General features: G+C 32.4%; 1 protein-coding gene across 6 annotated transcripts in view; it reads left to right on the forward strand.

The window, feature by feature from the left end:
- Nucleotides 1-780: 780 nt before the first annotated feature.
- Nucleotides 781-22768, forward strand: part of LOC101897881 (serine/threonine-protein phosphatase PP2A 65 kDa regulatory subunit) — a 126364-nt gene continuing 104376 nt past the window's right edge. For 3 of the 6 annotated variants that reach the window (XM_059128078.1, XM_059128075.1, XM_059128076.1), the window contains exon 1: nucleotides 783-1019. In XM_059128078.1, coding sequence (XP_058984061.1) covers nucleotides 936-1019 — 84 coding nt within the window. In that variant the 5' untranslated portion in view covers nucleotides 783-935. Of the gene's footprint in view, nucleotides 1020-22768 lie in introns of all 6 variants that reach the window. The other 3 variants (XM_059128073.1, XM_059128074.1, XM_059128077.1) reach the window with 3 other exon arrangements.

Raw genomic sequence — 22768 nt, forward strand, 5'->3', positions numbered from 1 at the left:
TTTTATGATATGCATTTCTCAAGAATTTGTACAATTTTTCATTCAACATTTTCAATTATAAAATTGGTTTGACAGTTCATTGTCCCAGCAGCTGTGTCGGCGCGTCTACCTATATTCTTCTACCATGGTATGGACCTTAAAGAAACTCAGGAACTATTTATACGGCATGAAAAATTTGAATATTTTTATGGACTGCCAGCTTCTGACATTTTCCGTTTTGGATCGCAATCCGAAACGTTGGATGACGACTTATCTATTTTCCCTTCGTTTCAAAATTTCCAAAGCTTTTATAATGCGATCCTGATTCGCATTGAAATTTATTACGACTATGTAAAATAAATCATTCTTCCGATTTAAATATCGATATATCATGGTAGAAAAATACAGGTACATGCATCAACGCTTGGGAGCATTGATATATATCAAAAAATTTTAAATTTCTTTTCAAATATGAGTAGATTTTTATATGTTTTCTTATACGACGTCATTCGGAGTATATTATAATACTCGTTTTTCAACAATTTTTACAAATTAAAATAAGTTTTCATTCAACATTTTCAATTCCAAATTTGCTTTGACAGTTCATTGTCCCAGCAGCTGTGTCGATGCGTCTACCTACATTCTTCTACCATGACACCTATTGGTCATCCATAAAATCAGCAGTACATCCATGGTATAAGAATAATTCCTCTACCATGAGAGAAGGTCTAACATTTCATAAAGATTGTCTTTATTTATCACGTTACTAGTAAACAGTTTTTAGTTATTTAATTGTCTGGCAACTCCAAACGTTTGGGCAAACGAATGAATTCCGATTGCTGTCAATATTCGTACATTTGACTAAAGATAGTTCGCAAATATTCGTTAAAAAAGGTGTATCTTTGAAGTGTATTAAAAGTTGTGTGTTTATATCTGAGTCTTACTGAAAAATTTCAATGGCGTCAAGCGATAAAACCATTGATGATTCTCTGTATCCAATAGCAGTTCTTATTGACGAACTTAAAAATGAAGATGTCCAGGTAAAATATATTGTATACATATCTGTATTACTACGTGAGGGTTTCACATATCATATTATTAACGTTGTCAGCATGGCGTTTCTAAAAATATGCCGTGTTAAATTTTATTTACAACGTTATATTCCCGTATGATAATTTGATGAGGTTTTACTTAAAAGTAGATAAAAACTTAATTTTATAGTGATAGAGGTATTTTATTTTTTTTTGTGTGTTTAAATTGAAGGAACTTCTCTAGACTAGTTAGTAGATTAGAAATTTTTTCCAGAGGTAGTTATTTTTACCCTGATTCCGGGAAGCTATTTTGGCATAAGTTGAGTTTAGGGGCTATGCTTGGATTGACCTGAAATTTTTACCGCAGGTAGGTATTTGTAACCTGATTACGGCAATATAATTTTTTTGTGGGGGAAATACCCGGTTACCCGGTTATTCGACCCAAAAGTTCGGATACAACATCCGGTTTATATCCGGTTCTACGTAACCGATATCAATAATATGGGTATCATTTGAAAGCTTATGAAAATTCCTATCCAACAAGTGGTCATATGACGGGGTAACTGGAACCTGTTTCGGAGAAATTTAGGAAAATGTGCATTTTTGTATGAGTAATTTTTGAAAAACCCATAAAAACTCGAAAATGGACCCATTATAGGGTCTTAAAATCTATACACAATATTATAGCTAACACTATTGCCTTTCCAAAATGGTGTCATATGTGTTGATATCTTTTGTAGTTCCGAAGATATTGACTTTTAAAGTCGTTACTTATGAAAGCAGTTGAGTGAACCCAAGTTTTGTGTCGGGTTTAACGTTCTTGTTAATCTGCTTTGTTTTTAATTTGGTGTTGTTAGAATATTATGGATCGCGTAGTCGGTGTTGGACATATCCCAGAGGAGAAAATCTTAAGCCCCGGCCGAAGGCCGGCTACTTACAAAAATTACAATTTTTAGAAAAACTATGGATCGCGTAGCTGGTGTTGGACATACCCTAGAGGAGAAAATCTTAAGCCCCGGCCGAAGGCCGGCTACTTACAAAAATTACAATTTTTAGAAAAACTATGGATCGCGTAGCCGGTGTTGGACATACCCTAGAGGAGAAAATCTTAAGCCCCGGCCGAAGGCCGGCTACTTACAAAATGTACAATTTTTAGAAAAACTATGGATCGCGTAGCCGGTGTTGGACATACCCCAGAGGAGAAAATCTTAAGCCCCGGCCGAAGGCCGGTTGCTTAAAAAAGCTATAAAGGTCAAAGTCAAATGCATCTAGACTGGAGAAAAATATAATTTAATGAATTCTATCTCTTATATCCACGGAACCACAAAAGATATCAACACATATGACACCATTTTGGAAAGGCAATAGTGTTAGCTATAATATAGTGTATAGATTTTAAGACCCTATAATGGGTCCATTTTCGAGTTTTTATAGGTTTTTCAAAAAGTACTCATACAAAAATGCAAATTTTCCTAAATTTCTCCGAAACCGGTTCCAGCAACCCCGTCATATGGCCACTTGTTGGATAGGTATTTTCATAAGCTTTCAAATGATACCCATTTTATTGATATCGGTTACGTAGAACCGGATACAAACCGGATGTTGTATTCGAACTTTTGGGTCGAATAACCGGGTAACCGGGTATTTCCCCCACAAAAAAATTACATTGCCGTAATCAGGTTACAAATACCTACCTGCGGTAAAAATTTCAAAATGATCCGAGCATAGCCCCTAAACTCAACTTGCTCCACCAGATATAGACAATATAGTCGTTGGGAAGCAAATTGTAGCATTTTGGAAATATTTACCGAAGGGTATATCTTGTTAATATAATTGTTAATCACAGCGACATATTTTTTGTAAGTAAAAATTTGGAACCCTATATTTCTTAAAGTGTGGACCCACCTCTCGAAAATGTTTTGTTGTTGTATTCAGGATACAAGAACGAAAAACCATTTTGAAGTTTTTATTTTAATTATTGGTTTGAAGTAGCAAAGTAAGAAAGGGGTATTTTTTGGAACGGCATCCTTTATCTCGGGATGTATTGATTTCCCCCTAATCGCTGTGATTAGGATAACAAGACCTACCTTTGATAAAAATTTCAGAATATTAATCCAGCTGGAACAGAACCCAATTTGTTCCGAAATTTGTTTCAAGAAAAGGCATCGGCTTATAGTAAAATAGTAAAAACTCGGATTTTTTAAAACATTTCAAGGGGTAGGTATTTGTACCCTGATTCCAGGAAAGTATTTTTTTTTGGAACGGACGCGGATGCATAGATATTTGACCTGAAATTCTAATTCAAGATCCGTGTTGGATCCGGATTCACACCGATATGGAAAACATATCATCATCGGGTTGCCCAGGTTCAAAGATACATATCTCTGGTCCAGGAGACATAATTGCAAATATTGAAGCATTTTTGAAAGGTTGGAGTGTAAGCTATATTTGGTATAAATTTTATGAACACCCATATTGGACCCTTTTTTGGGGTTTTATAAAAATAAAGGTCTAAAAATCGATAATTTAGATATAACTCCCGTTATGTGATCGTGATCACTTGTTGGATAGATATTTCTAAATAGTACCATATCGATTTAGTAGATCCGGATCTAACCCGGGTCTTTGAACGATTGTTGCGTCAAATATCCAGGTATGAGGGTCCGTCGCCCCAAAAAATAAATTCCCGGAATCGCGGTGTAAATACCTACCTCTGGAAAAAAAATTAAAAAATCCGAGAGCTTTTACTAAAGTAGATTTGTTCTTAGATATCTTTACACTTATTTTATGACCTTTGGCACATCTGTTTTCGGTGATACGAATATTATTTGTTCATATTTTATGCATTTGGTGCACAATAAGTATGAAATAGGGCTATATCCACTTCACTACTAACTATCATAATAGGCTTCGTATATATAAACCAATTAAACTGTACGAAATTTAATCTCACATAGACAACATTTTTGGGAGACAAGATATTGCAAATTATTACATCATAATGGAATTGAGGAAATGAAAATTTAAAACCAGCTACAGAGTTTAATTCATCAGCTAGTTTGTCAAATAATAAAACATATGTATTTTAATTGTTTAAAAATAAATTATTCTGGATTTAAAAACTTTTAAACTCATACCAAAATTTACATACAGTACACAGAATTAAAATCAACACAAATTTTGCTAAGAGGTTCGCCCATTGAATATTTCTTGTAGTGAAAATCTGTATGTAATAATTGGTAGTATCTACTAGATCTAAACGGTACATTATACTAATAGATGAAATCTGAAGGCATATTTTTTTATCGAACGCACCCAACGCCACTCATTTCCCACCCCTGCCGACTGAGGGGGCGACCATCCCCATACTTAGGGATCGCGTACACATCATGATCCGCATCATGATTGTTTATCAGCAAGCGTTAATAATTCCAGCTACAGAAAATAAATTCATCAGCTGGTAAAAAATACAATTATCTACATACAATCTATTGATCATTTAAATACAATGAATCACAACCCTGTTGTGATTAGTTCAAAAAATTGTGGTGCTTCGTGCTTTTGAAAAAAAATTAATAGTTATTGTGTTATTAAATTAATTAATCTGGTAAAAAAGTGTTTAAAAGTGTTCAATAGTGATTTGTAACTCAAAGTGATAATTGGTGTAGTGTTTTAAAATCTTGTTTTGTGTTTTAAAGTTATATCAATTTTAAAATTGTGTAGTTTTACATTTTCCTTTTATCCTCTTTCTTTTGTTACATTAGCTAATTAGTTGTTGTAACATTATCGTCTTGTTTTGTTTGTCATCTCAAAAGAGTTGCCAACATTTAAAAAAAAAAATAAATAAAAAAGAATAAATATAAATAACAAAAATTCCAGCTACAGATCTAATCTTAAATAAAATATTTGGAACTTGTGTATTAAAAAAGAAATAGTTATAATTAAAATAAAGAAAATGTCGTGCCCTTTTGAATTGTGTAATATTGTTGCTGAGGATGAATTGTGTGTTACCTGTTGGTTTTGTCTTAATGTGCTAGGATTAATGCAAAAGTCGTAGACACAATTAGAAATAATGTTGGTGTTCGTTGGTGTTGTGTGCAATGCAGGAAACTCTCTGCAGACTTTTATAATTTTGTAAAGGATTTGCAGTCGGAATTGACATCGATGAAAAAAGATTTTTCCTCATTATCACTCCGATTTGAGAATTTCTCTACATTGTTTGAGAAATACCAAGAGTTAGATGAGTTTGTGTCGTCACCGTCAGTTTCTGGACAGAAACGCAAAAGGGCTGCGAAAAAGGCACCAACTAAGGGAATGCCTAGTCGCAAAGCAATAGTTTCTGTTGAGAACACTGTTCCACAACCGGTCTCAGTTAATATCACTGATACAACTGAGAATGGACGTGAACAGTCGTATGCCAGTGTTATTACACACCCAGTTCCGGTAGATAACAGCGGTATAGGTAAAGGGGTAATTAATCCTGATGTTATGAATATTGATAGTGAGGTTTCTAAGAAAACCTCACAATCTACTCGTGACATACAGGAATTATCATTTCCTTCACTTATCACTAGTGATCGTCCCGAGACTGCTACTGGCAAAACTCAACCTGTCCAAAGATCATTATCCATGGCCCCCGCCATGAAAATGATATTTGCAACGAGGTTTGCACCAGAAACAACGGCCGATGACATAAACTATTATATAAAATCAAAAATTGAGGGAGATTACTTTTTGAAATGTTATAAGCTCCGATCTGCATTTTCTGAAAGTAGATCTTCTTTCAAAATCGTTGTGCCTGACAATATTTTTGTACAGTTGATTTTAAAAGAATTTTGGCCTTCTAGGGCATTTATTAAAGAATTTGTGGAGAGATCCGATAATTTAGCTCATTTGCCTCTTAGACCAGACTCGGTGCCAAAAAACTAAATGACTCATTTTCTATCTGCTATCAGAATGTAAGGGGGCTTAATACAAAATTAACCAGTTTATATACTGATAGCATTGGTTTCAATTATAATGTATTGGTTTTCTCCGAAACTTGGTTAAAAACATCTATATTAAATAGTGAAATATTATGTTCAAAATATCAAATATTTAGAAAAGATCGTGTTTGTAAAAAAGGTGGTGGCGTCCTTATTGCAGTTGATACCAAATATACCACTAATTTAATTGATCTAAATGATTTTCTTGATATAGAATTTGTTTGTGTTTCCATTGAATTGGGCAAATCTAAATTTTTGTAACTTGCTCTTATATTCCCCCCTCATCTTCACTTGACATTTATAATCAGCATTTATCAGAAATAAATTTAATTACTGAAAAAATGAAAGATTCCGATCGCATTCTGATCCTTGGTGATTTTAATATGCCCTCCATTAAATGGCTTCCAATGCCAGATTCTGAAGCTTTGATTCCTTTGCCATCTGAAATGAACAGTACCCAGTATACATTTGATGTTGTAAATAGTTTGTGTGACTTAAATCTTTATCAAATAAACAGTGTAAAAAATTCGCATGGCAAAATTCTTGATTTGGCGTTTGTAAATATAACACAGCATTTTGATATATTCAGAATTCCTCCAATATGCACTCCTGAAGATATATACCATCCAACTTTATATATCTCCATGACTCACAGTTATGTAATTGAAGAAAGTCAGTCCGACTCATTTAAAACTGTCCTTAATTACAAAAAAACTAATTTTCGAAAACTTAATACTCTCATTTCCTCCATAAATTGGGCTTCTGTGTGCCTGTGTAACAGCCATACAGATTTAGAATATGTAATTGATCAATTTTATGATATTTTAAATAGATTTAAACTGGAATGTGTTCCAACCACTAGAGTTAAAAATTCAAATAAATATCCATGGATAACCCCTGAGTTATCAAGTTTAAAAAATTCTAAAAATAAGCTTTTTCGTAAATATAAAAAATCAGGCTTAACAATAGACTATACTAATTACTCTGTTGCTAGATCTAAATATACTTTAGAGTCTCGACGATTGTATAATCTTTACCTAGACAAGATTAAAAATAATGTTAAATCCAATCCTAAATCTTTTTATGATTTTGTTAATCTAAAACGAAAAGTTTCCTCAAAGCCCTCAGTATTGAAATATAACAATAAAGAATTTGTCACAGGCACAGATATTGCTGAATGTTTCGCAGATTTTTTTGCCACAACCTATTCCAGTACATCTTGCCAAATTAAAGATTCGTATCCTTATAAGTTATCACAGGCTGATCAAATTTGTATGCCTTTTCTACAACGTCATGATGTGTCCAATAGTCTGCGTAGTTTAAAATCGATTAAATGTCCAGGACCGGATGGCATACCTAATATAATTCTTAAATATTGTTCAGAAACATTAGCACTTCCGTTAACTATATTGTTTAATTATTCACTTAAATTTGGTCACTTTCCTACTTTTTGGAAAAAATCTTATATTATACCTTTGCATAAGTCTGGTAGTCTTACTAATGTGTCAAATTATAGAGGAATTGCAAAATTAAGTGCCATACCAAAATTGTTTGAAAAATTAATTACTGCAGTAATTTCACAGAAAATTCAATCTATATTGAGTCCATATCAGCATGGTTTTCGTAGTGGTCTTTCAACTACAACAAATCATAGAATTTACGTCAACAGTAATAAAAGGATTTGTTCAGCGTAAACAAACTGATACAATTTATACCGATTTTAGTAAAGCTTTTGATAGGGTTAACCATGAACTCCTAATATATAAATTAAATTATATGGGTTTCAACACAAACTTAGTCAAATGGATATCATCTTACTTACAAAATAGATCACAACTAGTTTTGTTTGAAGGGTATCTATCCAAAACGATTAACGTTCCATCGGGTGTTCCGCAAGGAAGTCACCTTGGACCGGTCCTCTTTCTTTTATTTATCAACGATTTACCTAATTCCATAAATTACTCGAAATTGTTAATGTACGCAGATGATGTTAAATTATTCATTTCCCATAATTGTGATAAACGAGCGAGTTTACTTCAAAACGATTTAGATAGCCTTTTTAAATGGTGCACGTTAAATTGTATGGAGTTAAATTTAAGCAAATGTAAGCATATGTGCTTCTCCAGATCTTCTTCTCTGATATTAAAATATAATATTGACGGTCATTCATTATCAACTGTAGATTCATTTGTTGATCTTGGCCTCTTGATGGATCCAAAATTAAATTTTAATAGCCATGTAATAACAATGGTAAATAAAGCAAATGGTGTTTTAGGTTTTGTTAAACGGTGGGCCAAAGATTTTTCTGATCCATATATAACAAAACAGTTATTTACGTCTCTTGTTAGACCTATATTGGAATACGGTTCTGTTGTATGGGATCCTCAATATGCAATATACTCAGATAAAATAGAATCCGTGCAAAAACAATTTCTGCTATTTGCCTTACGAGGTTTACATTGGAATAGTGATTTTGTTTTGCCTTCTTATGCTAGCAGGCTAAAATTAATTAGATTGCCTACACTTAAAAGCAGACGTATTATGTTGAACTCCATGTTTGTACTAAAAATATTAAATGGTAATATACCCTCAGATTTTCTGATTTCATCTATTAGAATTAATGTTCCGTTTAGATCTAGTAGATACTACCAATTATTATATACTGATTTTCACCGCACGAATTATTCAATGGGCGAACCTCTTAGTAAAATGTGTGTTGACTTTAATTCTGTGTACTGTAATGTAGATTTTGGTATGAGTTTAGAAGTTATTAAATCTAGAATAATTTTATTTTTAAACAATTAACATACATGTTTTATTATTTGACAAACTAGCTGATGAATTAAATTCTGTAGCTGGTTTTAAATTTCCTAATGAATTCCCATTATGATGCGGATCATGATGTGTACGCGATCCCTCCGTAAAGGGAGGTCGCCCCCTCGGTCGGCAGGGGTGGGAATGTGAGGCGTGGGAACGTTCGAAAAAAAAAAAAAAAAAAAAAAAAATGACAGGGTCACCCGTTTTCTGAACTATTGATGTAATTGCTGAAATATGACGATAATATAAGGCAGCATCTAACGATGGAGGTATATAAGAGCATGAGACAAAAAATGTACATTTGCCCTATCAAATCAGTTGGCAACCCTGTTGTGCTTAGTGTCAAAAAATTGTGGTGCTCCGTGCTTTTGAAAATTAGTTATATGTTTTCTAAATTAATTAATCTGGTAAAAAATTGTCTAAAAGTGTTCGATATTGATTTTGTAACTCAAAGTGATAATTGGGGTAGTGTTTTAAAATCTTGTTTTGTGTTTTAAAGTAATATCAATTTTCAAATTGTGTAGTTTTACATTCTTCCTGTTATCCTGTTTCTTTTGTTACTTTCGCTAATTAGTTGTTGTAACATATCTTCTTGTTTTGTTTGTCATCTCAAAAGAGTTGCCAACATTAAAAAAAATAAAATAAATAAATAAAAATATTCCAGCTACAGATCTAAGCTTGAAAAATATAATTGTAACTTGTATATTAAAAAAGAAATAATTATAATTAAAATAAATAAAATGTCGTGCCCTTTTGAATTATGTAATATTGTTGCAGAGGATGAATTGTGTGTTACCTGTTGGTTTTGTTTTAATCAATGACATGCAAAATGTGCTAGGATTAATGCAAAAGTCGTAGACACAATTAGAAAAAATGTTGGTGTTCGTTGGTGTTGTGTGCAATGTAGGAAACTCTCTGCAGACTTTAACAATTTTGTAAAGGATTTGCAGTCGGAATTGACATCGATGAAAAAAGAATTTTCCTCACTATCACTCCGATTTGAGAATTCTCTACATTGTTTGAGAAATACCAAGAATTAGTTGAGTTTGTGTCGTTACCGTCAGTTTCTGGGCAGAAACGCAAAAGGGCTGCGAAAAAGACTCCAACTAAGGGAATGCCTAGTCGCAAAGCAATAGTTTCTGTGGAGAACACTGTTCCACAAAACTCAACCTGTCCAAAGATCATTATCTATGGCTCCCGCCATGAAAATGATATTTTCAACAAGGTTTGCACCAGAAACAACGGCCGATGACATAAGCTATTATATAAAATCAAAAAATGAGGGAGATTACTTTTTGAGATGTTGTAAGCTCCGATCTGCATTTTCTGAAAGTAGATCTTCTTTCAAAATCGTTGTGCCTGAAAATATTTTTGTGCAGTTGATTTAAAAGAATTTTGGCCTGCTAGAGCATTTATTAAAGGATTTCTGGAGAGATCTGATAATTTAGCTCATTTGCCTCTTAGACCAGATTCGGTGCCAAAAAACTAAATGACTTATTTTCTATTTTTCATTTATTATTTATTTTTTTTTTTTCATTTCATTTTTTTCTCCGAAACTTGGTTAAAAACATCTATATTAAATAGAGAAATTTTATGTTCAAATTATCAAATATTTAGAAAAGATCGTGTTTGTAAAAAAGGTGGTGGCGTCCTTATTGCAGTTGATACCAAATATACCAATAATTTAATTGATCTAAATGATTTTCTTGATATAGAATTTGTTAGTGTTTCCATTGAATTGGGCAAATCTAAATTGTTTGTTACTTGCTCTTATATTCCCCCTTCATCTTCAGTTGACATTTATAATCAGCATTTATCAGCAATAAATTTAATCACTGAAAAAATGAAAGATTCCGATCGCATTCTGATCCTTGGTGATTTTAATATGCCCTCCATTAGGTGGCTTCCAATGCCAGATTCTGAGGCTTTGATTTCTTTGCCATCCGATATGAACAGTACCCAGTATACATTTACATTTACATTACATTTGTTATAAATAGTTTGTGTGACTTAAATCTTTATCAAATAAACAGTGTAAAAAATTGATTTGGCGTTTGTACATATAACACAGCATTTTGATATATTCAGAATTCCTCCAATATGCACTCCTGAAGATATATACCATCCAACTTTATATATCTCCATGACTCACAGTTATGTAATTGAAGAATGTCAGTCCGGCTCATTTAAAACTGTCCTTAACTACAAAAAAACTAATTTTCGAAAACTTAATACCCTCATTTCCTCCCTAAATTGGGTTTCTGTGTGCCTGTGTAACAGCCATAAAGATCTAGAATATGTAATTGATAAATTTTATGATATTTTAAATAGATTTAAACTGGAATGTGTTCCAGCCACTAGATTTTTAAAATTCAAATAAATATCCATGGATAACCCCTGAGTTATCAAGTTTAAAAATTCTAAACATAAGCTTTTTCGTAAATATAAAAAATCGGGCTTAACAATAGACTATACTAATTACTCAGTTGCTAGATTTAAATGTACTTTAGAGTCTCGTAGATTGTATAATCTTTACCTAGACAAGATTGAAAATAATTTTAGATCCAATCTTAAATCTTTTTATGATTTTGTTAATCTAAAACGAAAAGTTTCCTTAAAGCCCTCTGTATTGAAATATATCAATAAAGAATTTGTCACAGGCACAGATATTGCTGAATGTTTCGCAGATTTTTTTTTTTGCCAAATTAAAGATTCGCATCCTTATAAGTTATCACAGTCTGATCAAATTTGTATGCCTTTTCTACAACGTCAGGAGGTGTCCAATAGTCTACGTAGGTTAAAATCGATTAAATGTCCAGGACCGGATGGCATACCTAATATAATTCTTAAATATTGTTCAGAAACATTAGCACTTCCTTTAACTATATTGTTTAATTATTCACTTAAATTTGGTCACTTTCCTACTTTCTAGAAAAAATCTTATATTATACCTTTACATAAGTATGGTAGCCTTACTAATGTGTCAAATTATAAAGGAATTGCAAAATTAAGTGCCATTCCAAAATTGTTCGAAAAATTAATTACTGCAGTAATTTCACTGAAAATTCAATCTATATTGCACATATATTGCTGAATGTTTCGCAGATTTTTTTTCCACAACCTATTCCAGTACATCTAGCCAAATTAAAGATTCGTATCCTTATAAGTTATCACAGGCTGATCAAATTTGTATGCCTTTTCTACAACGTCACGAGGTGTCTAATAGTCTACGTAGGTTAAAATCGATTAAATGTCCAGGACCGGATGGCATACCTAATATAATTCTTAAATATTGTTCAGAAACATTAGCACTTCCTTTAACTATATTGTTTAATTATTCACTTAAATTTGGTCACTTTCCTACTTTCTAGAAAAAAATCTTATATTATACCTTTACATAAGTATGGTAGCCTTACTAATGTGTCAAATTATAGAGGAATTGCAAAATTAAGTGCCATTCCAAAATTGTTCGAAAAATTAATTACTGCAGTAATATCACTGAAAATTCAATCAATATTGAGTCCATATCAGCATGGTTTTCGTAGTGATCTTTCAACTACAACAAGTCTTATACAATTTACGTAAACAGTAATAAAAGGATTTGTTCAGCGTAAACAAACTGATACAATTTATACTGATTTAAGTAAAGCTTTTGATAGGGTTAACCATGAACTCCTATATATAAATTAAATTATATGGGTTTCAACACAAACTTAGTCAAATGGATATCATCTTACTTACAAGATAGATCACAACTAGTTTTGTTTGAAGGATATCTATCCAAAACGATTAACGTTCCATCTGGTGTTCCGCAAGGAAGTCACCATGGACCGGTCCTCTTTCTTTTATTTATCAACGATTTACCTAATTCCATAAATTACTCGAAATTGTTAATGTACGCAGATGATGTTAAATTATTCATTTCCCATAATTGTGATAAACGAGCTAGCTTACTTCAAAACGATTTAGATAGCATTTTTAAATGGTGCAGGTTAAATTGTATGGATTTAAATTTAAGCAAATGTAAGCATATGTGCTTCTCCAGATCTTCTTCTCTGATATTACAATATAACATTAACGGTCATTCATTATCAACTGTAGATTTATTTGTCGATCTACGCCTCTTGATGGATTCAAAATTAAATTTTAATAGACATGTAATAACATTGGTAAATAAAGCAAATGGTGTTTTAGGTTTTGTTAAATGGTGGGCCAAAGAATTTTCTGATCCATATATAACAAAACAGTTATTTACGTCTCTTGTTAGAACTATGTTGGAATACGGTTCGGTTGTATGGGATCCTGAATATACAATATACTCAGATAAAATAGAATCCGTGCAAAAACAATTTCTGCTATTTGCCTTACGATGTTTACATTGGAATAGTGATTTTGTTTTGCTCTCTTATGCTAGCAGGCTAAAATTAATTAGATTGCCTACACTTAAAAGCAGACGTATTATGTTGAACTCCATGTTTGTACTAAAAATATTAAATGGTAATATACCTTCAGATTTCCTAATCTCATCTATTAGAATTAATGTTTCGTTTAGCTACCAATTATTATTTACTGATTTTCACCGCACGAATTATTCAATGGGCGAACCTCTTAGTAAAATGTGTGTTGACTTTAATTCTGTGTACTGTAATGTAGATTTTGGTATGAGTTTAGAAGTTATTAAATCTAGAATAATTTTATTTTTAAACAATTAACATACATGTTTTATTATTTAACAAACTAGCTGATGAATTAGATTCTGTAGCTGGTTTTCAATTTCCTACTGAATTCCGATTATGATGCGGATCATGATGTGTACGCGATCCCTCCGTAAAGGGAGGTCGCCCCTTCGGTCGGGGCGATTTAAGGTATCTTGAATGTTTAGGAAGAATTTCTGGAAGGATAGAAATCCTTTTCTCACTAAAAGTCCCATTCGCTCTACTATTTTGCACCCTTTATATATGGTATTTTACTGATTGTACTCTCAAAGAATTTTGCATTTTGAGCTCTCATTGGACAGATTATTGTCACATGAAAGAAGTAGGTCCACGCTTTGAAATGAGCCCCATTAGGCTTTTTCGGTCATTTTTGTTTGTTTAAATGTGTTCGCATCTTCCAGCTAAACTACGATGTAGGCCCTGGAGTTGAAAGGTAGATGTCAGTTAACATCCTATTTCGCTCTTATTTCATTTTTTTGTGAAAAATTGTATATAGTGAACAATTATTCTTTATTTTGTTCACAAAAAATTGACAAAAAAAGCATAACAAATTGAAAAAATTTTCAATTTGTTCGCTGATTTTTTACAGCAAATGTTTAAAGGTCCTTACAAAGTTTGTTAATAGAATGTACTATTATTTTAAAATTCTATTCCATTGAATTTTTTTTTTGATTTGTCCTGTTTTGAAAGTTTTTGCAATGATAATTTAGCGATTTTGGAAAAGTAATTATCTTTTAACTTTGGTGTGACCGCGTTAAAGTATTTCGATATCATCTATTCCGTTTCGCCACCACATAATTCGGTACTACACTTCCATGTAACCCGCCATCAATTTGAGCTCTCAAGAAATCAAGTCAATAAAATAAATTGGTATTAATATTCGAATTCAAAAATAAATTATAAAAAAACACTACAAATGTACATTAGAAAAAAGTAAGTCAAAATGGAAAAAAAAAACATGCAAAATAAAAGATAACTATTGTACATTTCAAAAGTCAAATGTTAATGAAACAAATAATCATTGATCATTGTGCGGTAACGATCTCCATTGACCGTAACGCGAGCTCCGGCCATATATATATATATATATGGAGCTGATGAAGAGGTATTTGCCTTATCATATATATATATATATATATATATATATATATATATATATATATATATATATATATATATATATATAAATATATATATATATATATATATATATATATATATATGAGTTTTTAAATCAATATAGTTTTTTGTTAAAATCCATGAATTGAGAAATACTTTAGAGGGGAAAGGTCTTAATATTTTTGGCGTGACAGAATCTTGGTTAAAACCTACAATTTCTAACGAAGCCATAAAAATACCAGATTACATTTCTTACAGAAGTGATAGACCTGGTAGCAGAGGAGGTGGTGTTGTTTTTTATGTTGCACAGGATATGAGTCATACACTTGTGTGTAGAGGTAATTCTTATAGTGATGTTGAATATGTTTTTTGTGAGGTTATTGTTAATAATAGTGTTAATGGGCGTTGTTTATTTGCCTCATGCTGATATATTGGCTTTGGAAGATGAAATTTCTGACCTTGTGGTAAAGTATTCCAATGTCATCATTATGGGGGACTTTAACAATAACATGTTTGATTTGAACCGAAGTGTATTGGTGCGTGATGTTTGTAGTCGTTTGAATTTATCTGTTGTTCATAATTCAATGCCAACACATGTCGATGTTGCGCACAATTCTACTTCTTTGTTGGATTATTTTTTTGTGTCGAATTTGAGTTTGTTAGCATGTTCAAATCAATTCTCTTGTCCTGCCATTTCTGACCATTCGTTTATATTTTTGTCTCTCAATGTTCCTAATTGTCGTAGTCGTCTGTTTTATGAATATGCGGACTACAGTTCTGTTGACCCAGTAGCGATCTCGGATGCTTTGGATTTATGCAACTTTGAAGAAGTGTTTGCAGTGACAGATGTTAATTCACAGGTCAATATACTAAATTGTGGTCTTCAATGTTTGCATACAGTTGTTCCGATAAGAAGAAGATTTTATAAGAATAATAATAGTGATTGGTTCAAATCATCTGACATCCGTTATCATGTTTCCCTTAGGGATTCTGCATATAAGGCGTATCTTCAAAATAGGACTTTAGATAATTGGAGGAATTTTTGTCGTTGTCGGAACCGTGCTAAGAAAGTCATAAGGAGGTTGAAGTATATTGCTCACAAGGAATTGTTTATGAATAAAACCACAAAGGAAGTGTGGTCAATATTAAATAAGAATGGTTTGAGTGATGAGGAATGTGAAGTTGAGAATGTGGATGTTGAGATGTTGAATTCTTGTTTTGTCTACAATCAATCTATGGATGTCTGTGATATTTCTTGTGTTCCTGTAGGTGCTTATGATGGTTTTTCGTTTCGTGCGATTAGTTATGATGAAGTTATTAGTGCCTTTAATAAAATTAAGTCAAAAGCAGTAGGTTACGATGGCTTTAAACTTAAATTTCTTAAACTTGTTTTTCCCTTTGTTGGTCCTTTTGTGCTTCATGTTGTGAATACGATTTTGACAGTGTCTGTGTTTCCTGAGCTCTGGAAAGTTGCTAAAATAGTGCCTATTCATAAAAGTGGTGATTGTGATGAGTACAGACCCATATCAATAATGCAAATTATTTCTAAAATGGTTGAATATATATTGAAAGATCAAATGTTAGAATATATAAATGACCATTCACTATTACACCAGAGTCAACATGGATTTTGAAGTAATCGTAGCACAACATCTCTTCTGGTTGGATTGACTGGCAATATAAGAAATTCTGTCAGTACTGGTGATTGCTGTGTTTTATTATCACTTGATTTGGAGAAGGCATTTGATTAATCATGCCAAGTTAATTAGTAAGTTACATCGTCTCTTCAATTTTTCGTCCTCGGCCTGTAAGTTAATGTTTCTTACTTGTTCGAGAGAAAACAGTATGTCTCTGGTAAAAATGTTGTTTCCAATCTTCTTCCAGTTTGTAGTGGTGTGCCACAGGGATCTGTTCTTGGCCCTCTATTGTTCGTTATGTATGTTAATGATTTGCTGAGTTGTATTAACGTTAGGAATTGTATGTCGTTTGCATTTGCTGATGACATTCAAATTTTGTTTAAAGGAGAATATGTGTTTATGGATGTGTTGCAGTCGTCAATTGATTTTAATATTAATATGTTGGTAACTTGGTTGTCCTGTAACGGTCTCTCAATAAATACTCAAAAATCTAAAGTTATGTTTTTTGGGAGCTTGCAAGAGGATTCATTTAGAGTTTCCATTTATAGGACGCCTATAAATGTTGTAAGCTCGATGAAATGTCTTGGTTTGTTTCTTGATTAAAGAAGTATTTAAAGAAGTTGTACTGCTGGGCATAGTTTTGCCTAGGAAGATTAGAATTCAGTTGGTATATGCATTAAAAATGCCTCACTTTTTATATTGTATTGAGATTTTTGGGGGTAGCTACGGTTTTGTTTTTCGTAAGTTAAAACTATTGTTTCATAGGGAAATGTGGTATGTTTTTTGTGTCAAACGTCGTGATCATATATCTCCTTCTGTGAAAGTTTCTTGGTTGTTCGTTTGAGTGTTTTGTGAATTTAAGGTCAATGTTGTTCTTCTACAAACATTTTAAATTGAGGACGTCTTCTACTCTTTTGGACCTTTTTAAGTTTTCGAGATCTGTAAGGAACCTGCAAGTTGTTTTACCACGCTTGACTCCTCTGTTGGAAAAATCCTTCTATGTAAGAATTGCTCGCATTTTCAACAATCTGCCACCTAATCTTAAGACATTCAATTCTACCCTAAAATGTTATAAGCGTAAATTATATGTTCATTTCAATATTATTTAAAATATGTGGTTTTCTTGTGTTAATTTGTTTTTTTTTTTTTCTTGCATAGTTAATTTATCTAATTCTTCAATGAATTGTGATTTTGTCTAATCTTTTTTTGTTGATTTTTTTTAATGTTATTTTCTAATGTGATTTTTAAGATTAAGGATGTTATGAATAGTTTTGAGTAGCCATGTATAGGAGTTCTTGGAACCACCAATCAATTGTTAATTTTGTTCATTTTTGGTTAAATTGTTTCTTATTGTTTAATTTCAAGTAAGTCTTTTAGGATTAAGGATATTATATTTAATTTAGAGTAGTCATGTATATATATATATATATATATATATATATATATATATATATATATATATATATATATATATATATATATGTATATATATATATATATATATATATATATATATATATATATATATATATATATATATATATATATATATATATATATATATATATTTATGTATATATATATGTATATATTTATGTATATATATATATATATATATATATATATATATATATATATATATAAAGTCAATAAAAGTCAAAATCACCATCACATACGAGTTATAATAAAGCATGGTATTACACTTATAATTATTTGAAAGAATTTGTTTTTCTCTCTAAAATCTCAAATAACCAACATTTGAGGAATTTGAAAGGAGCTATATCATTTGAGGGGGGCTATATCACAATGTAGACCAACCTGTTACATATTTTGTACAAATGATTCCTCATGTAACCCCTACGACTATATCAAATTTAAAACTTTATCGTAACTTTAGCGGAGTATAGGGCAAAATATTTGCAGCCCTTTGTGTATGGTTAAGCTATATAAAATGGACTCCAAAAAATTAAATCAGTGAACCCCTCTTTTGGGATTTTTATTTACCAACCGACAAATTTCCTAAACCCAAGATTGTTACTGACGATAGCGCATAGTGCCCGTATAACGTTACCTATGATTTAAGGTTATTTAAGGGTTCGGTAGAATTTTCCGAGTACATGAATCCTTTTCTTACTTTATTTTCAATTCACTCCACTATTTTGTACAGTCTGCATATTACAGTGCCTCTACATATTCGGTATTTCACTGATTAAAGTCCCAATGAATTTTGCATTTTGAGTTATCATTGGATCGATTATTTCGATATGTAATCAAAATTGAAAATTTGGGTATGGCAATCATATAACAGCATGTATAGAAAATATGCAAACTTTCTCAATTTTTTTCAGTTTTTTAATAAAAATTGTCAATTCCATAAGGTATTCTGAAACAATTCTACACAAAATTCCATATCATAATAGAACAGTTAATTTTTTCAGTTCAACGATTTTTCTCAAAAATTTCTTTCATGACAACGTTGCCACTACAATTACAAATAACCAAAAGAAAATTTAAGACAAATCGGCACTGCCGTTCTCAACTGATGTGTTACTATACTTTTTCAATTTTTTTACATATAAATTTAAAGAAGTGGTAAATCGATACCAAAATACCAAAGATACCAAAAATCGGTGTTTTGTCATGGCCGGCGCAACGAACTGACCCAAACCCCATAGAAAACCTTTGGAGTATCGTAGACAAGAAGATCAAGCGAGAATCGGTAACAAATAAACACAAAAAACTGCAGGTCGTAAAATAATTATTAATACGTTGTCAGAAAAGAACTGAAATAAAGTCATACCGCTGAATATATAAAATTTATTTATTTGTTATCTTCTTCAATTCCTGCCCAATACGTATTGAGACGACTGTATCAGCTGGAGTCATATTTGGAAAAAATACTGTGTCTGTGTTCAAATTTCTACGGTTTAATCCTGCTTGGTGATTTGAATTCGTGAAGTCTTTTCTGGGGAGACCCTGTGGAGAGTACAAATGGAAAAAAACATTACATTCTTGGTTGCAAACTAATATATTAGATGTAAAACGTATATTTAGACAATTTCCTTATTAGTCCAAATTTAGTTGACTTCTTCACTCCCAACTTCAAAATCTCTTCTCTACCAACATTCTCCCATCATTTTCCATTAAAATTAGCATTAAAACTGGAATGTGCAGAAAAAATTTTAAATGCACCAAAAATATTGTTTCATACAAATTAAGACAATTTTCGAGAAGATTTCAATTCTTCACTGCAACATACGTTACCATCGTCTGATACAAACCTCGAAAATGAAGATATTAAGGCGATTATTCAGAATTTTGACTCCTGATATAGCACGGTACTTGATGTCCACTCACAAAAAATGACGGTCAGCAACGGAAAGTTTCCCCTTTCTGAAAGATCAAAACGACTTTATAAGATAAAACACCAATGGCAAAAAGAACTTAAAAAAATGTTCATCGTACTGGTACCAGGATCAGTCGTGAGTAGAAAACTATTTCGAAACAAATAAGTCTTTTAAAAATTATTATTAATGAATTAATAGCTTTGAAACAAGCCCAACTTTTTAATTCACGTCTACAGACGTCTGCTTTCGAGGAAATCTACCAGTTTACCGGTAAGAAGAAAATACCATTCTGTCAACATTTAAAGGTTGACAATAATGTAGTTTCGAACTCGTCTGAAAATAGCCCATCACTTTCATCAACACTACTCATCCGTTTTCAGTGAATCATTTCCCGATTCAGCCGTTGACAGTCTTTATTCACGAATTTCGTCTTTTATCTATTCAATGCCACCTAACATTTAATCATTCAACAGTCAATTCAACTTTGTTAACAATCCGGATGAATATCATTTCACAAGCTAAGAATAAAAAAAAAAGTTCTCTTATTATGACAATAAACTCCTAAAAGTAATCTGGCGTCGATGGCATATCCAACTTTGTATTGCGGAAATTCCTAAATACGGCCGTATAAATTTTAACATGCATTTTTAATAATTCCGTAAACAATAGTCAAATAGCAAAGCCGATATCGAACTTGGGGAAATTTTTTTTATCATATTCTGAAAGAGAAGCTAGACAAAAAATTCATTATCAACCCTATATCAGATTTTCAATTCGGTTTCCAGCGACAGCATTCCACATAGCATGCTCTTCTCAAATTCCATAGCGATATCGCGGCAAATTTGAAAAACCAAATCTGCACAGTGGCAATATCCTTAGATATTGAGATGGTATTTGACACCGTCTGTCACAAAGAAATTATCTACAAGTTGATTGACTTAGGTGTCGATTCATTTCTTGTCAACATTATAAATAATTAGCTTCCGATCGTAAGTTCTTTGTCAAAATCAACAGCAATAAATCAAGACATGGACCATCCTACAGCGGAGTTTCTCAAGAAAGTGTTTTGGCTCCATTGCTATTCAACATTTTCCTCTATGATTTTCCACACACAACAAGCCATTCAGAAGCAATCCTTTAAGCAGATGATTGCTTGATTTATGTTCATGATATGTCCCCGGATCAAGCTCTAATGTATGCTTTACTCACTTTTATAAGAAATGGGGAATTAAGATAAACGCAGCCAAATCAGAAGACATTTGCATTAGAAATGCTCCAGGAAGTTGGCGGGCCAAGCTATTTGGGTGCTCGTATAGTTTGCTTAAGTACTTTCGGCTTCTTTATTTCTTCTTCAACGGTAAGTATGTTTAGGTCCTTGTGGATGTTTGCGTTCCTAATGTACCATGGTGCACCTGTAATAGATCGAAGAATATTCGATTGTCTTCTTTGTAGCTTACTTACGTTAGAGGCACTAGCTGTGCCCCAGAGCTCTATGTCATAAGTCCAAATTGGCTTTATTACAGTCTTATATAATAGGACTTTGTATTCTAATTTAATAGAAGAACGTGTACCAATTAACCACTCAAGATTGGTCTTTTTTAGTTTAATTTGCGTGATCGATGCATCGATGTGTTATTTCCATGTATATCTTCGGTCCATATGCATTCAGAGATATTTTACGTATCTTTCTGTGGAACTTGAGTATTAAAGATTTTTATTGTGGGGCAAAGTTCACGTCTTAGAGCGAAAGTAACGTGTATGCACTTGCTTGCATTTACCTATGTTCTCCATTTTGTCAGCCAATTTTCTAGAAGATCTACATGGTTTTGTAGTTTTTCCGACGTTATCATAGGATCCTTGTGTATGCTAATGAAAGCAGTATCATCAGCAAACGATGAGGTGAGAGTTTCATTGGTTGTGGGCATATCGGCAGTAAATAACACATACAGAATTGTGGGGCGCCAGTCAATATTTTTATCGAATTTGAAAGTACGCCTTTCGACTTAACAACAAACGTACGATTTGACAAATAAATACAAAAAAGTTTATGAGTGTTTTTAGGTAGAGTTTCACAAATTTTGTATAGAATTCCAAGATGCCAGACTCTGTCAAACGCTTGGGAACTGTCTATAAATAACGCGGAGCAGTATTCCTTCCTTTCGAATGACATTCTAATGTTTGTGACTATGCGGTGCACTTGCTCAATAGTACTATGGTTCTTACCGAAGCCGAATTGGTGGTCGGGGATACTATTGCTACTTGTAATATGGGGAGTTAACTTCCATAGTAATGTTGTTTCGAACAGCTTTGAGAGTATAGATAGAAGACTGATGGGTCTATACGATTTTACCTGCGTTGGATCTTTTTCAGGTTTCGGAATCATTACTATTTCAGATTCTTTCCATACAGACGGAAAGTAGACTACTCGAAGAACGCTGTTAAATATATATAACAATAGTTTAACGGCCGGTGTTGATAGTTTCTTGAGCATGTTTGGAGTAATTCCATCTTTACCCGGGGATTTTTTGTCGTCAGCTAGAGGTTGAACAAATCTCGATGGTCCGGGATTTGGGGTAAATACAGATTCAAGGTGTTTGGCAAATTCGTTTACTTTTTCTTCTGTAGTTCTTGCCCAAGTCCCAATTTCTAGGCGAATTGGAGATTCATGGGCGATAGGTCTTTTCAAGTTTTTTGTGGCTTTCCATAAGCTGTAGTCAGTTCTCTCTGTAGGATCCAGGTCATTTAGGAATAATTTTAAGTTTCGCTCTTCGTTTAATCTGAGTGCTTGTTTTGAGAGTTTTTCACATTCTTTTAGTTTTTTCCGGTGCTTCTGTCATTCTCTTCTGGCCTTCCTTTTATCAGACACGAGTTTTCGAATGAGTTGTAGGGATTATTTTCTGGCTTAGAAAATTTAGTGAGAGTGGCAACACGGTGTTGACTAACGAAGTAAATATTTTAACTGCATTGTCAATTTCTTCTCCGGACTTTAGGGAAGTGTTAGGATTCACATGTGTACTGACATATTTTTTGTACTTCATCCAGTTTGTATATTTATTTGGCAGATAATACGGGGAAGTTGCGAGTTGAACATCATTTAATGTTATTATAGATGGGGAATGGTCTGACGACAAGTCAAAC

The sequence above is a fragment of the Musca domestica genome, unplaced genomic scaffold (assembly GCF_030504385.1).
Source record: "Musca domestica strain aabys unplaced genomic scaffold, Musca_domestica.polishedcontigs.V.1.1 5, whole genome shotgun sequence".
Classification (NCBI taxonomy): Eukaryota; Metazoa; Arthropoda; class Insecta; order Diptera; family Muscidae; genus Musca; species Musca domestica.